The sequence below is a fragment of the Cricetulus griseus genome, chromosome 2 (assembly GCF_003668045.3).
Source record: "Cricetulus griseus strain 17A/GY chromosome 2, alternate assembly CriGri-PICRH-1.0, whole genome shotgun sequence".
NCBI lineage: Eukaryota > Metazoa > Chordata > Mammalia > Rodentia > Cricetidae > Cricetulus > Cricetulus griseus.
Genome location: NC_048595.1, coordinates 378256535 through 378273679, shown reverse-complemented (window position 1 = coordinate 378273679; position 17145 = coordinate 378256535). Strand labels below are relative to the sequence as shown.

Here is a 17145-nt window from a genome sequence, read left to right as displayed (position 1 = left end):
ATAAAATCTCTAAAAAAAAATACTAGCCTTATCTCTATCTTCTGTTGTTTTAATTAATCTTAATAGGATGATCTTTATCTGTTTCTTAAATTGTTTTGGCTGCTCTTACTCTTTAGGTTTCCCATGTTTTAAGGTTACCTAATTTCTGCAAACAAAACAATAGCAACAAAAGAGATACTTTTTATAAAAAAAAAAAAAGTTAAAATACACAATAGAGTTAGTGATGAACACTGTTTGTTCTCTTCTTAGAGTATACCATTACCTTTTAAAAGATTTATTTTTATTTTATTTGTGTGTTTTGCTTGCATGTATGGATGCACCCTGTTTGTGCCTGCAAAGTATAAAAGAGCGCTATCAGATCCTCTGGAACTGGAGTTGTAGATGGTTGTGAGTCATTATGTCAGTGCTGGGTATTGAACCTGGATCCTTTGCAGTAGCAGTAAGGTGGTTTGAATAAGAATGGCACCATAGGCTCATATATTTGAATGCTTAGTCGTCAAGTAGTGACACTACTTGAGAAGGATTAGGAGGCGTGGCCTTATTGGAGTAGGTGTGGCCTTGTTGTTGGAGGAAGTGTGTCATTTTAAGTGAGCTTTGAGGTTTTAAAAACCCAAGCAAGCTCCCCCCCCCATGTCTTGCTCTTCCTGCTTCCTATGGATCTAGATGTAGAACAACCCCCCCCCCTTGGTTTTTCAAGACAGAGTTTCTCTGTGTAGCTTTGGAGCCTGTCTTGGAACTCGCTCTGTAGACCAGGCTGGCCTTGAACTCACAGAGATCCGCTTGCCTCTGCCTCCCAAGTGCTGGGATTAAAGGCTTACGCCACCAACGCCCGGCTGGATGTAGAACTCTCAGCTGCTTCTCCAGTACTGTGTCTGCCTTCCTGCCACAGTGCTTCCACCATTATGATATTGGACTAAACCTCTGAAACTGTAAGGAAGCCCCAATTAAATGCTTTGTTTTGTAAGATTTGCCTTGGTTATTGTGTCTCTTTACTTCAACAGAACAGTGACTAAGACAAGTAGCAAGTGTGCTCAATCATTGAGCCATCTCTCCAGCCCTCTACCATTGACTTTTTTGGAGGGTGAGAAATGGGGGTTATACTGGGTCTCATTGTATGAAGTGGGCTGGCCTTATTGGTGCTCTTGCCTTAGCCTCTTAAGTGCTGTGATTACAGGTATGTGCCACCTTTCTGAGCTCTACCTCCAACACTCCCTATACATTTGTTCATCTCTACTCTCAATCCGTCTTATGTGTATGATGCACTTCAAAAGTAAGGTTCAGACATTGGTGCACTGCTGAAATACAGCATCATGTGTCTTCTCTGTTGAGCTGTCACAGATTAAACACACTTGTTTGTAACCAGTATTTACAACTGAAGAAATGATAAAACATTACCAAAAATGTTTGCTCTCTGCCCTCAGGAGGCAGGCGGATCTCTGTGAGTTAGAGGCCAGCCTGGTCTACAGAGCAAGTTCCAGGACAGCCAGGACTGCTATATTAAGAAACCCTGGAGCTGGAGATATGACTCAGCGGTTAAGAGCACTGACTGTTCTTCCAGAGGTCCTGAGTTCAATTCCCAGCAACCACATGGTGGATCACAACCACCTTGAATGATATCTGGTGCCCTCTGCTGGCATGCAGGCAGAAGACTGTATACATATTAAATAAATAAAATCTTAAAAGAAAGAAAGAAAGAAAGAAAGAAAGAAAGAAAGAAACCTTGTCTCAGAAAACAACAACAAAAAAGGCAGGGGAGGAGGAGAGGGAGAGGAAACTGGGATTGATAGGTAAAACAAGCTTGTTTCTAATTTAAATAAAAAAAAAAGAAAGAAAAAGGAAAGAAATGCTAAACCTTTTTAAAAACTCGGTTCCTTTTTCACACTGGACTGAGCACATTGATCCCCACTTTTTTCTGTTCTCCCCACTATCTCTATTTGTCCTTCAGGAATCTGTTCAGACATCATTGATGATTCTTTCCTAAGCCATACTTAAGTTAGGTGCCTCCCTTTTCTTCTGCTTTACTCTGTTGACTTTACCATCACACTTCTTACTTGCTGTTGTAATCAGAATTCTCCATTCAGCAATGTGAGTGAGCCTTTGGAAGTTGGTATTAGTATTGCACTGCTCCCCAAATCATGCAGTGCCTTCCCAAGAGGCTTATGGTCAGACTGCATTTCTATGTTGTGGCCTTCCTTGTCTCTCTCTGACTTTATTTCTTGCCACTTTGGCCCAACCATACTGACTTTCTTGCTATTTATTTCCTCCCGTCCATCCTACTCAACCTCCTTACCCACTCCCTCTTTTCTTCTTACTTATTTTTGCAGTGCTAGGGGTCAAACTAAAGGCCTCCTGCATGCTAGGCTAGTGTTCTGCCACTGACATCCTCCTTCCTCAGTTCTCTTTGTTCTTGAACACACGAATCTGTGCTGTTGCTGCACAAACACCCTTCCTCAGGGAGCCTTTCCCTCCCCATGTTCTATTGAATAGCACCTCCCATTACTCCTGCCTTTTACCACCCATCATTTGTGTGTGTTTATTATTTGTATTCTCACTTTTGATAGTACATTTTATAAGGACAGAAACTTTATTTTCTTGATACATAGCTGACTGTTAGGGTTTCTCTGTAGCTTTGGAGCCTGTCCTGGAACTCTCTCTCTGTAGATTAGGCTGGCCTCTCACTCACAGAGATCTGCCTGCCTCTAACTCCCAAACAATGGTGGGTTTGGTTTGGTTTGGTTTGGTTTAAGACAGGGTCTTACTGTGTATCCCTGGCAGGCCTAGAATTCCCTCTGTAGACCAGGCTGGCCTTGAACTCCTGAGAGTTCTGCATTTCAAGTGCTGGGGTAAAAGGCATGCACTATCATACACAGCTACAACAATTGGTTTTTATATTTATAGTTCTTAGCTGATTGTTTTGGAAGTAAGGTGCTCCCACAAGATTTTTGTATATTCTTTTTCTTCTCTCTCTCTCTCTCTCTCTCTCTCTCTTTCTCTCTCTCTCTCTCTCTCTCTCTCTCTTTTGTTTTTTTGAGACAGGGTTTCTCCCTGGCTGTCCTGGAACGTACTCTGAAGACCAGGTTGGCCTCAAACTCACAGAGATCCATCTGCCTCTGCCTCCCAAGTGCTGGGATTAAAGACATGCATCACCACGGCCTGGCCTTTTTCTCATTTCTTATCCCGTTTCCAGATGAAGAGATGTCAGCTTACTTACATGATAATGGAAAAAAGTTCATCTAGAAGGGAAGATGGAAGAGGGGAAAAATAGAAAGGGCTAGTGAGATGGCTCGGTGGTTAAGAATGCTTGCTGGGCAATACCAAGGACTTGAGTTAGGATCCTAGCACCATGTGACCAGCTCTGAGAGATCTAATACCGTCTTCTGGCCTCATGGACCTGCACACATAAATGAAATAAATAAATGTAATACAATAGAACAGATGTGGGTTCCTGTGGAGATACAAGGATGATCCTACGGTGCTGGATCTGCCTTGGTGGGGAGTAAAGACGATGTCCTCTGAGGGAGGACGAATGGGGTGAAGGATGACAGGCAGCAGACTTCAGTAAATCTCTGTGCCTGGTCTTTGTGTAGAGGAAGGTAGGGCTGATGAAGAGGCAATAAAGTGGGACAGAAGGCAGCTGGAGGTATTGGACTGAGGTGGGGATAGGTGGGTGATCTTTAGCCTGTCTGAATTTTCCCCCTTAGATTATATAGTAAAGTCTTTGTCCTTATGTTCAAACTCTCAAGAGTCACTGTTAGTCACTATCTTTACTCTCCATATCCTAGAGACTTCAGTACTGCACTTTGATCTAAACTGCCTGTCCAGTTCATCAGTGCTGTTTTTGTTGTAGATGAAGTGGGCCCTCCAGTCTTATCCTGTTGATCTTTCTGCAGTTTCACATGGCCAGCCATTGCAGACATGTAAAGCCTTCCTCTACTGACATTACTCTTGGCTTTTTCACCCCATCTGTCTGTTCACTATCTTTTCTGCTTGGACCTTTTATCTTTCTTCCTCCTCCTTAGTTTGTAGGGAGGTCAGGCTTGGAATGGAAATGGAAAATCCCTGAAGAGACTGTGATGCAAGAGAGTGTGGTATTAAATAGCACAGAGGGAGTCCTGGAGATTGAAATGTACACAGCTGTACTGTGTGTGGAGAAGTGAAAGGTTGGCTTCTCAGATGTGCTTTACTCCAAATGACTTATGTGGAAAAGCAGTGGGTTAGTAGGAACCTTTAAGGGGGCATTTGGTAGTTAGGCTTCTGACACCTGTTTACCAAAGAGTTGGTGCCCTTAGGACTGTGGTTCTCTGCCTTCCTAACACTTTGACCCTTTAATACAGTTCCTCATATTGTGGGAAGCCCCAACCATGAAATTATTTCTTTGCTACTTTATAACTGTGATTTTGCTACTGTTCTGAATCCATGTAAATATCTAGTATCCAACCCCAAAAGGTTACAACCCACAGATTGAGAACCACTACCTTAGGGGGATGTCTTTGTTTACCCCAGATCTTGGTGGCCTAAACTGGGAAAAGTTGGTAAGGAAAGCCCAAGGTGTGTGTTTTTGAAAATACCACTCCTTTATTTTCTTTGAGCTGAGCATCTAGGTCTAAAAGGACACATTGAAAAGTCTGTGGATTGTATCCACCCTGAGCTTGGAGAAGCCTGGAACGCCTTCTCCCCTATGCTCCAGTGTCAAGGAGCTTTGGCACTTAGTAAGTGAATGTGCTATAACTCTCTTTTACTAACTCTATATTAATTCCTAAATAATATGTATCACTTAGTTGAAATGTATATGACTTAAATTTCCTCTTTGCTCATCATAGCTAGTATTCCATTATCTTGTGTACATCTGTGATTTGTCCATTTTCATTGCTATCTATTACATGCTTTTATGAATAACTATTCCATAACAGAAAAAAATCTGCCTGGCTTGTCTGTCTGTCTGTCTTTCACACACACACCCCCACACACCCCCACACACAAATAAATAAATAAAATAAAAATCTATTTTTCCTTAAATGTATTTTATGTGCATTAGTATGAAGGTGTTAGATCCCCTGGAACTTGAGTTAGAGTCAGTTGTGAGCTGCCAGGTGGGTGCTAGGAACTGAACCTGCGTCCTCTGGAAGAGCAGCCAGTGCTCTTAACCGTTGAGATATCTCTCCAACCCATATAGTATCTTTTTTGATTGTTGTTGTTAATTGTGTGTGGGGTGGGGTGGTGGGGTATGATTTCAGGATGTCAGACCTGCTGGGAAAGTGCTTTACCACTGAGCTGTGCCCTCAATCCCTCTTGAAGTATTCCTTGATGAAAGTTTTCTAAGTTTAATATAGTCTAGTTTTTTTTCCACCCATTACTGTTTGGTTTTAGGGGGTTTGTTCTGTTTGTTTGTTTTGAGACAGAATCTTCCTGTATAGCAGAAGCTAACCTTGAACTCACAACTGCTTGTCTGTCTCAGCCTCCTGAGTACTAGAATTGCAGGCCTGGTTGTAACTGGGTACTTTATAATTAGTTTTGTAACTTGTGTTTCTGGAAAAGATTTTATGTGGGCTAAAAGTAAAGTCCCTATTTCCCTCTCAAATGGATTGCCATTTCCAAACAAGTCTCTTCTTTCCACACTGATCACAAAGTGGCATTTTTCATGTGCAAGGATTTACTGATGTGTAGTGTGTTTCTGAGTGCTGTGTTTGTTCCATGGGCCCTTCAATCTTTGCCTACTCAAATTCCTCATAATTTGAATTATGGTAACTGGAATAAACCATGTTACAAGTGAGAAGCAACTCCTTCTATCTTGTTCTTTTCCAAGGGTGAATTTCTTAGTTTTGTTTTTTGTTTTTGTTTTTTTTTTCATTTCCTTTTGAACTTCAGTATTGCTGTAGGGATTTAGTTGAAATGGCATTAAGTCTGTAAATTGGTATTTTTAGATTATTGTGCTGTGACACACTTATTCTCTGGTGTGTTAGAGTTCTGTATGAAAGTTCTGTAATTTCCTTTGTGGTGGTATTTCATGTGTTTTGTTCCATTTAATTTTCCCTGTTTATTTTTGTGGCACTGAGAATTGAACCTGAGGCCCTGCATGCTAGCTATAGCCTCAGCTCTCCATTTCCCTTTAAATGTTTTCTATATTTAGATACTGTTGTAAATGTAACCTTTTCTTTGATTTCCCTTTCTCTAGCTGATCCCAAATACCTTCCTGAAAGAGAATGTATGGTCTGCTTTTTAGGCTGCTGGGCTGTATGAAAAGAGAGAATGGAAGTGAAAAGGTCACATTTATTCCCTTCAAAGTGTGTGATTTAAGAATTCCTGGTTTCTGGTTTGCATGTTTTTATAGCCAGGGGAGAAAGGGCCAATTTTGTGTGTTTGTTCCAGTAAGGGGACGCCTATGTGCTTTTCACCACAGTGCTGCACAGGAGGTACTAATGAATTGTTGAGAGAAGTAAAAATCTTGAGTGGGCAGCTCCAGATCCAAATTACAATATTTTCTTGGTAAAAGAAAAGAGACTTAAAACTGTTCCCCAGGAAGGACTCAAGGATTTTCCAGATTTAGTCTTACTTGAAAATGTCCAAATCTTAAAATTCATTAAATGACTATATTTATAAAGTGACTTAGAGATTTTCCTAAACTACTTCATTCCAGTCTTAAAGATAATCAGGTTTCCATCTTGTTCATCAGATGTTGAGCCAGGCTCTTGGTGAGCAGATACCAGATAGAACCCCGTACTCCAAAAAAATAGACATTAGAAACAACAAAGGTAATTCCTCATAGACCACCCCTCATCCCAGAGAAAACCATTGCCAGTCTGTGGTGTGCTTCCGTCACTGTTCTTCCATATTAGCACCGTTGGTTTGTGTACTATGTGTCCTACTCCCATTTAGCCTGTAGCTTAAAATTTTTCATATGCAGCCAGGAGGTGGTGGCGCACGCCTTTAATCCCAGCACTTGGGAGACAGGCAGGCCGATTTCTGTGAGTTCGAGACCAGCCTGGTCTACAAGAGATAGTTCCAGGACAGCCTCCAAAGCCACAGAGACCCTGTCTGGAAAAATCAAAATAAATAAATAGATAGATAGATAGACAATAGATAGATAGATAAATAAATAAAATAATTTTTATATGCTGTTGAATATTTTTTATCTTTCCCCCGTTGAGTATTTAAAACAGTTTGTACTTTTTACATGATAATAGTTTGATTGAACATTACTTAAGGCGTGTGTGTGTGTGTGTGTGTGTGTGTGTGTGTGTGTGTGTGTGTGTGTGTGTGTGTGTGTGTGTGTGTACTGACTTAAAGTGCTTAACAATTTTAATGTTGGAAAAGTGTTTAACAATTTTAATGTTGGAAAATTTATTCTGGGACTCCTTTCAATTGAGTTCTAATACTAGAGAGTAATGAACAAGACAGGTGAGAATCTCATTGTCATTAACTGATATTTGAATGAAAGAGAGAAAGATGAAACAAACATTACATAAACCAATTCATATACAAACTGGCAATTCCTTTAAAAGGAAAAACACAAGATGTTAGGATAACATCAAATTCCTGGCAAGGGACATCTGTACATGTGTGGTATACTTTCACATAGACACATATACATAAATAAACTTAGAATAAATCTGAAGAAATTAACAACAGCAGCAAAAGAATTGGTTGGTAACAAGAACCACTTTAAAATAGGCAAGAATGGACAAGAGCAACACAATTAAGAAGTTACCTCCAGGGCTGCTGCCTGAGCTCTATCTATCCCCAGGACCAGCATAGTCCTGCAAGTTATCCTCTGACTTCCATTTAAACAAAATAAGAAACATTGCAAGTGACTCATGCTGGTGATCCAGCCCACAGGAGGGTGAAGTAGGATTGCTACAAATTTGAGTGTAGCCTGGGCTACAGAGTTAACACCCTGTCTACAAACAAACAAACAAATAAATAAATAAATAAATAAGAAAAGTGGAGTGGATGGAGTCCTGAATGAATGTGTGTTGTTGACATGGGCATGGCTGTGTCAAGAACCTAATTCTTCAGACCTATGGAAATGGCAAAGCCTTCCCTGGGTTAGGCTCAGAGCAGTGGCAAAGCCTCCCTCTGGACCAAGTATAAGTGTTTATGAACAGTTGAAGAATTGACCAGTGTATGCAGAAATTACCATAGTTTCCTCCTCCCAAATGACAGAGACCTGACATTGTATACAGAGACCTACTAAGTTTAGTTAACATGACTGCCACCTTGTTCAGATGTGTGTAATACACCTGTACTCTTGATCAACAACATAAATGTGCTGAGTTTCTGGGCTGCTGCTGGAGTGTTAGAATGCACGACTACCCAGTTTTAGGATTTCTGTACCTGTGTCTTCCTTTCTTCATTTTCTTGTCAACTCCAAAGCTGTGCATGCCTTGTAGATCATGTGGGTCTTGCAGATCATAGCACTGCTGCAGGAGGAACTACAGTCTATGATGTATTTTTGCCCCAAGGTTTAACATAACTTAGATAACATAATTTATCTAACTCCCAATAACTGGAAATGAGGAGGGATAGAACAGTATATATATTAGACGGTGCTATGGGAAAACAGCAAAATCCAAAATGTGGGAAAGACTGCCTGCATTCTTCAGCAAATAAAGTGCAAGACTAAAGAAGAAATGTTAAGAGACACATTGATGAGATAAAAATGTGTTGTTAACTGTGAACCTAATTTGAATAAGTCAACTCTAAAAATCTATGATATAGCTGGGAAATTTAAGCACTAGTTAGTTGATCATATTAAGGGATTAAAAATATTTTGGTGTTGTAGCACTACAGTTATACTAGATAGTTTTGTGTTTTCGATATGTAGAAAATTAGATGCCTAGGATTTGCTTTGGGATGGATGACACATTGTTGGTGGGTGCTCTGTGGTGGTGGTGGGAGCACTGTAGGTCTGTTGGAATAAGTTTGGCCACATGGATGTGAGTTTCCAGGTAAATGATGGTAGCATAAATAGTTTATCACACAGTTCTTTGCTATCTTAGTATGTGTTTAAATTTTTCTGTAAGTTAATACTATTTGCGTACTTTGGGTAACATTTAAAGGCCTGGAATGAAGCATGGTTGAGGGACAGAACAAAAAGAATGGTTTTAAGGAATATATTATGAGGTAATCAGTTACATTTAGTAACTAATTTTGCATTTAGTAACGTATTAGTGGTTTGGGGCTGAGAGGTGTGTAAGTTTATGGTTTGGGATCTTTGTAAAGGAAGAAGGAAAAGATATCTCTTGAGGGGGTGGTACAGGGTGATGATACTGGAAAGTTCTGCTTTGGTTATACGTGCTTAAGATAACTAGGTAGAGAGATTTCAGGGCTAGATATGGGGTGAAATTTAGGTGGAAGTTAAAACTCAGGAAGAATGGGATTGCCTGGGAATATAAAAGAATCGAAGGGTGTCCTGAGAGGGGCAGAGAAAGAGTAGTCATTCAGAATTCTGAGAAGCAAGCTAAGAGAGGTAGCAAAGTATGTATTTTGGGGAGTGGGGAGCTCCCGAGAGAGTCTGGATGCCCTAACACTCTCCTAGGGACTCATCCAGGAGAAAAGTTTGTTGGTGATACTGCTCTCCTCCCTCTCCCCTCTTCTCTTTGTCTTTTTTTTCCTTGAAGTCATAGGCTCACTATGTAGCCAAAGGTACCTTTGGACCTGTCAGTCTAGTCCTTATCAGGGTCTGAGTCTGCGCCACTGCTCTATGTTTTCCAGATTCTGAAGACTAAAGGCCTTTGGGGGATTGGTATCTGATGGGGTGGGAATAGAGGAAATGTAAACTCAATATGCGAAGTTATTTTATTTCACATTGTTTAAATGTGTTAACTAATTGCTAACACTTGTTAAGCATTTAAGAGCTATACTAGCTGGGCATTGGTAGCGCACGCCTTTAGTCCCAGCACTCGGGAGGAGGAGGAAGATGGATCTCTGTGAGTTCAAGGCCAGCCTGGTCTACAGAGTGAGTTCCAGGCCAGGCTCCAAAACAATACAGAGAAACCCTGTCTCGAAAAACCAAAAAAACAAAAAACAAAAAAATATACTGATGCCTGTAATATCATGTCCCTTTAGTGAGTTAAGATCATGTTCAGTTTGCATTGATTAGCTGGAGAGCTATGACTAGAATCAAAGCTTTCATTTTATTTCACATTTGGTTATTCTCTCCCTTGGTGCTCTTAGCCCAGTGTAGGGAGCATATACTTTAGTTTTGTATGCTTTCTCAGTATAACTTTTAGTTCTGTTTTAATGAAATATTACCAATTTACACAAAAATTGTGGAACTGAAGTTTTCAATACTTTGAATTCAATACTTTGGAACTGGGGAGCCTATCCTAAAGTCTGTTTGCACAATTACTGTGGATGTGTAGATGTTTTTATTAGTCAGGGTTTTCTAAAGGAACAGAATTTACAGAATGAATGAATAAGTGAGTGAATCTGTCTGTCCATCCATCCATAGAGGATTTATTAGAATAGTTTACAGGCTGTGGTCCAGATAGTCCATCAATAGCTGTCTACCAACAAAAATTTTAAGAAACCAGTTGTTCAGTCCATGAGGCTGGATGTCTCAGCCGGTCTTCAGTATGTGGAATCCTGAAGAAGTAGGCTTTCATGCCAGGAAAGGAATGAACTTGCTAGTGAGAGAGAGAAGCAGAGAGAGCCAGCTCCCTTCTTCCATGCCTTTTATAAAGGCTACCAGCAGAAGGTGTGGTCCAGATTAAAGATCAATTTTGCCACCTCAAAGATCCAGATTACAACTGGGTCTTCCCACTTCAGAAAATCCCTCAGAGGGCAGTTGGACTTTTAGTTAATTCCAGATGTAGTTAAGTTGACAACTGAGAATAGCCATCCCGATGTTCTTTGACATAGAAGCAAAATTTGATCATTAAGCAAATATTTTTCTGGATTTTAAAAATTACTTATTTAGATTTCTGTTTTAAAAACAGCTTTTTTTTTTAATTGTGTTTCTTTTGTCCCAAGTTCATATGAGTAGGATTTGCAGTGAAAAAGTAAAATAAGCCAAAATCTGCTATTACCCATTATTGTCCATCACCATATAAGTGTCTGTGTCTCCTGTGGGCTGAACACTGACATGGGTGGCATTGTAAGCACTTCTGTGGCAGAGAGGTGCCTGGCAGAAGGGAAACAGTCTGTGACCTTCTTTCAGTCTTTATACAGTTTTTCCCTCTTGAGTACAGAAATGTGAGTGACAATTTGCTTCATATGGAAAAACAAAACAAACAAAATCCTTCATATAGCATATTGTACAGCCCCAGAGGGTCAAAGGGATGACTCAGCCTTTTGGGGATGCTTCTTCTGAAGTTGCTAACCTCTGACCAGACTCTTAAGCAGTCCCCGTTGAAATTCTCTGATTTTTCCCTATGACAGTTGGAGCTGGGTTGCCAGAAGGGGCCGTGAGAATGCTTCTGTCTCCCAGAGCAGCGTGCACCCACACTGGCTGCCACTCCACCGCCTGTTGACGAATTCCCTCAGCTCTATAGAGAGCTCAGTTCTTAAACATGATGTTCTTAGAGTGAAAAAAGAAAGGGAGTTTTTCCTCTTCCACAGAACCTCCCTACCTCCAATCTGCATTGCCTTTTCTTTTGTGCCTTGCCCTCTTTGTGAAACTGTTCTTTTAAAAGGTCTCCTAGTGTTTCCATTTATCATTTGTTTGACTTTGTAAGAATTCACTAGGCTGAGATTGCCCTAGTATAAAATTTTTTACCTAGAGTAAAAAATTCTAGGTAACAATCCAACAGCTTTCTGGTTTTAGGGTATTAAAAGTCCATCAAATGGCCCAGAAGTATCTTAATATCATTTTATTGTGAATATCAGTTATTTAAAAGGCACTGCAAAAGAAATAAATGACCTTTTAATTTGGGGCAAATGAAATAATTCTATCTGCAATTTAAAAGGATCTTAGGTTTTGCTCCCTAGGTAAAGCTGTTATGATGAAGCCCATGGGAAACCTTGGCAGATTCCGTGGCAGGCAAGGGTTTCTGAGGTGGGGGACAAACATGCCAGGCAGACAGAGCTTAAAGTGAGAAATTTTATTAGAAAGGGAAGTGGTGGTGGTGGTGGGGGGAGAGACAGAGAAGAGTGGGACAGAAAAAGTCCTGTCTGCCCCAGGGGAACAGCAGAAAACAGAGAGGGAAAGAGAGCATAAATGGGTGGGGGGTCTTTCTTTTAAAGGGGTCCTTTGTACCTGCGTGCTGACCAGGGTACTGCCTGAGTGCATTCTGCCAGGTGGCAGGGGCAGGTCAGCATAATGCCTGAATCTTTACAAAAGCAAAATGCCCGTGTCCATTCTTATTCAGAAGAGTTGCTCTGTGTAGTAGGAAAAGGCTGAAGTTTTATAAGGGAAAGGACGATTTTCCCATGTATACCCTACATCCAGCATGAGCATAGAGCATTGTAGGAAAGTTAGCTGTGGCACCCTGTCTGTTCACAGCTAGCATGTACCGTACCATTGGCAGTGAGGAGCTCTCTAGGAGGACCGGCAGATATGAGAAGCAGATTGCTGCTCTGGAATGTGTCCTATGGCTTTTAGAAACATATTCTAATTGGAGAGGGGGTGGGGAAACAGTTGAACTTCTGTAGTTAGTCAGCTTCCTTAGCTGTTGCCTATAAATACCATGTATGAGAAAGGCTGTTGAGATTCTTAGCAAAGTTATGTGGCATATATATTTATATGTATGTATGTATGTATGTATGTATGTATGTATGTATGTATGTTGATGTGTATGTGATACTCGAATATTTATTTCGTAAGATTAAGTGTGGATTGTGTTTGCTTTGTTATCCAAAACTGCGTTAACCCCAGAATTCCTTCTTGTAGGGCTTTGAATAAAACCTCGTCTTCCCATTTCTAAAAGAGAGAGGAAAGCAGTTTGATCTCTTTCTGTGCTCCTCCCCTCCCCCTAGAGAGGACAGGAGGGGAGGAGCCACTGCTCTAACCACGAACTTCAGGTCTTCTCCGGAGCACTGGGCTTCCTGTCTTTCAGTCACTCAACTCTGGGCCATCTTGACTTGCCTGAAGGGTGGAGAATTGGTGTCTTCTCAGGGAAGGGGAGTGGTGAGTGCTCACATTCTCCTTTATGCACAGCACCGACATGAGACTGGATTTGTAAAGCTCGTGTGGCCTTTCTAGACTTTCCCTGTGACTTGGACTTTTTGTGTTTGTGAGCTGTTTCCGTGAAGAATCGTCATGACTCTGCTGGAGCCGGAGATGTTAATGATGGCTGTGCAGTCAGGTAATTCCCTTATTTCCTGAAAAGCTCATTTGCCACAGGCATCTTTAGAATGGTTGAGCATATTTGTACTAGCACTAGGCTAAGATGGGAAGCTGAAACATACATCATTTAATAAACATTTCATTTCAGGTTTTTATCTTTTTTAAAAAAAATTCTTTAGTTGCATATTTCAGTTTTTCAGATGTAGCCTTGAATTCGATGCTAAGTGAGCTGAAGAGTACACAGTCAGGGGACCTACTTGCTTTTCTTTAACCATTTTATCACAGTCTTTGATACTGCTTTTAGTGAACGGTAATTAAATTGCTTTTGATGCTGTGTGTCTTTAGTCACAAACCTACTCTTTTTATGTCATGGTGAAAGTATCTTCGATGCTTTCCTCCACTGTTCTTCTCTTCTGGGTCACAACCTTCCCATTTCATCTTTACAGCGTCTGTGGGAATGCTCTTGATAAAGCACAGGATTGGGTTAAACGTTAGAGATAGAGAAGCAGAAAGAATGCAGGATTTTTGAAATTCTATCTCTAAAAATAGTTTTTCAGTTCAAAGCTTCTCTTAAAACATTTAAAAATTCCAGATAGTTTTTCATGGTTTCTTTTACTTTTGGTGTTTTTAAAACTTGTAAGTCAGATATCTAAAAATAGAGAATGTTCCCTTTCTTATTTTTAGACTTCTACTAAAATGTAATCTGTAGTGTTTTCAGAAAGATTCATACAAGTGGCATTTGCACTCTCTACCCCTACCCCTGGCCCCATGCAGAGAATGACTGGCAAGACTGCTCTCTGTCCTCCTTGGGGAGTGCTTAGGTGGTGTGTTGTCAGCCCCAATACACATCAGCTGAAGACAGAGCAGATGCCGCCCTGCTTTTGCCATTGACAGGAAGGGCCAGGGAAGAAGGGTCCAAGCCATTCTCTTCTTTGTGGTTTACAAACACAACCATAACGAGTCATCTATCAGATGAATTTTTTTGTTCTTGTGTGCTATGCCTTTCAGGTTGCCTTTTCTTTCCCTCCCACAGATCTCTGGAGCTTTGTGTTCTAAACAAAATAGTGTGCTTATCTCAGTGTTTCCCATCTGTCTTTGATGCGGTATCTCAGTAGCTCCTGGTAAAACTGACTCAGTTTTCCCATCTGTATTCCAGTTTCCTGCTGTGTGGGCAAGTGTGTATTTTACTTTAAGGGGCAGTTTTTAATATTAGGTCATTCTTTCTATCTCAGACAGTAACATCTCATAGTGCAGGTTAAAGGTTTCTTCCCCGAAGATAATTTCAGTGTTCCTAGCTCTAAAAGGGAAAGAAAGGACTGTTCTTTGTAGTTTCTTGTCTAAGAGTAGGTTTTCCTATGGCATATGTTGGGCAGGGCAGGGCTGGTCACCCATCTGTCAGACCAGCTACTTCATAAAACTTTCAAAGGACAACAGTATGTAAGACAAGTGAGGATGAAATTGAAAAGGCTGTTGGATACAGGTAGGACCAAAGGTCTTCAAGAAGATGATAGATGTTGGCCTTTGTCTTTTTTCTATGTTCATAAAAGCAAAGAAACTGGGTTTAGGGACGTGACCTTCCCATTTCTTAAGTTAGGAAATGTTCAAAAGCATTTGCCACCACAGATAGGTTTGTGAAACTTCACTGGAGTGCATTGCCATCATGACCGGAAATGGAAAGTGTCTGCTGTGGAATGTCAATAAACACTGATTCTTGTTAAAGCCAAGAAATTTGTTCATCTGTACCTTCATGAGTATATGCTTTCTAGGAGAAATGCTTTTCATGCCATAAAGTAACTGAACCCTTCAGAAAGAATTGAAGATGCAAAGTTTTAAGGTGCTGGATATAATAGTTTGGGGTTCACTGTGCTTAGCAGCAGTTTTCACCCAGTGCTTGGAGCTTTTGACAGGGCATTCTTGAGTGTCTGTGAGGGTTACTTCCTTCACACTGCTGGAGGTCTCAAGCTGTTTTGGATCCAGTTGGGTGCTGCCTTTCTGTGAAACCTGTCTCAGTAGGATCACCCTCCCTCCTGTCATTTCCTGTAGTGCCACCATCATAACGCATACCAGGTATCCCCTACATGTGGCTTCCTAACTAGACCATTAGCGCCTTTGAAAAAAAGGTTTATTTTTAAAAAAGGGTGTGTGTGTGTGTGTGTGTGTGTGTGTGTGTGTGTGTGTGTGTGTGTGTGTGTGTGTGTGTGTGTATGCATGCTCATGTAGATGCTGGTGCATATAGAGGCCAGAGCTGGAGCTGGAGTTACAGGCAGTTGTATGATACCTGACGTCTCTCTCTGGCCTTTATTTACCAGCTTCTTACACACTCATCTGTATATGACCTCCTGGTGGTGGCATATGGTAGGCACTAGAAAAATGGTGGGATTTTGTTTGACTTAATTCTTTTTATTAATAAGCATAAGCCTTTAAATGAAGATAGATTTTTGTTTGTTTGTTTTTTGTTTTTCGAGACAGGGTTTCTCTGTGTAGCTTTGGAGCCTATCCTGGCACTCGTTCTGGAGACCAGGCTGGCCTCGAACTCAGAGAGATCCGCCTGCCTCTGCCTCCCCAGTGCTGGGATTAAAGGTGTGCGCCACCAACACCTGGCTCTAAATGAAGATCTTTATAAAAGTATTTTATAACCTTTTCTTCCATAAATAAATGAATCCAGTGGCCATCATCTTTTGTTTAACCAGTCATTATCCAAAGCTTCATGGCTTTCAAAGTTGACATTCTTTTGCTTCCCTGAATTTGTAGTGTGTCCTGTCTAGGATGATGTGTGTCATTAGATAGATCAAACCAGTCAAACCATGACTAGAGTTTGTGTCACTGCCATGGGAATCTGTCTGGATTGTCACAATTAGAAAACGATTTGAAATGGACATTGTAGAATTTCTGAAACTGGCCCTAAAGGAATAATATAGGGCCACAGCATTGATGGGTGTCTTTCTGAATGGAGGTATGCTAGGGCACAGTCCTGACAGAGTGTGTTTGACCCTGAGCAGGCAACTCCCTGCCTTTTTCCAGCCAGCACCACTCTGTCACTTCATTCCTTCATTCCTCCGTAACAGTAAGACAGACTTCCTTGGCAGAATTATATATTAGGAGATTTAAAAAAACCTGGTGTCTGGATATATACTCACACCCCCCCCCCGGAAGTGAGGTCTGAATACCACAGACCTGCCATTCTCTGCCCACCTTCATCCTGCTCTGTCTTCTCTGGCCTGGATGATGATCTCACGGGACAGGTAGCAGACAGACAGCTGCTGTCCTCAGTGCTCTGGCTTACATTTGACTGCCCTTTCTCTGATTCACTGATTTATCCGAGCCTCTCAGAGTTAAGAACCAGATCAAAGGAATTTGAATTCTTCTTTCACTTCTCTTTTTCTCCCTCTTTTTTGTTTCTCTTTGGATGAAGCAGGCTATCAAGACTCTGAACCATGATTTTAGCCTTATTAAAACAGTGCCAGTTTAAACAAAGATGAGGCTTATTCAGTATTACTATTTTGGAGACTCACTTTTATGATTATCATGTGCATTGGTTTTTAAATTTTTCTTTTTAATAACAAGGAAAAATACTAAAGGCCCTATGCTACCACCAACACCCAAAACCCAACTTTCTTTGCCTTGTACTTCTTAATGCTAAAGAGCAGTGTTGGGCTGAGCTCATGGTATCACAGTTGGAGGCCTCCTTAATGTCATGCAAAGTCATGAAATAGGTGGTAACAGTGGAGTGAGCACAGAAGGGGAAATTAAACTGGTGAAAAGAGATACAGTAGTGAAAAATGTATGCTATGCTACCATAATATATAGTTTTTGTTTAGGTTTTTTTTTTTTTTTTTTTTTTTGGTGTTTTTGAGACACGGTTTCTCTGTGGCTTTGGAGGCTGTCCTGGAACTAGCTCTTGTAGACCAGGCTGGTCTCGA

At 40.9% G+C, this 17145-nt stretch overlaps 1 protein-coding gene across 3 annotated transcripts in view; it reads left to right on the top strand.

Annotated features, from left to right (window-relative positions):
• Window positions 1–17145, top strand: part of Mrtfa (myocardin related transcription factor A) — a 172092-nt gene that overhangs the window by 67015 nt on the left and 87932 nt on the right. Inside the window, exons 1-2 of one of the 3 annotated variants that reach the window (XM_027404053.2) lie at window positions 12836–13066; window positions 13142–13244. The exons of 1 other annotated variant lie outside the window; for it this stretch is intronic. In XM_027404053.2, coding sequence (XP_027259854.1) covers window positions 13199–13244 — 46 coding nt within the window. In that variant the 5' untranslated portion in view covers window positions 12836–13066; window positions 13142–13198. Of the gene's footprint in view, window positions 1–12835; window positions 13245–17145 lie in introns of those variants that run through there. One more of the 3 variants, XM_027404052.2, reaches the window with a different exon arrangement.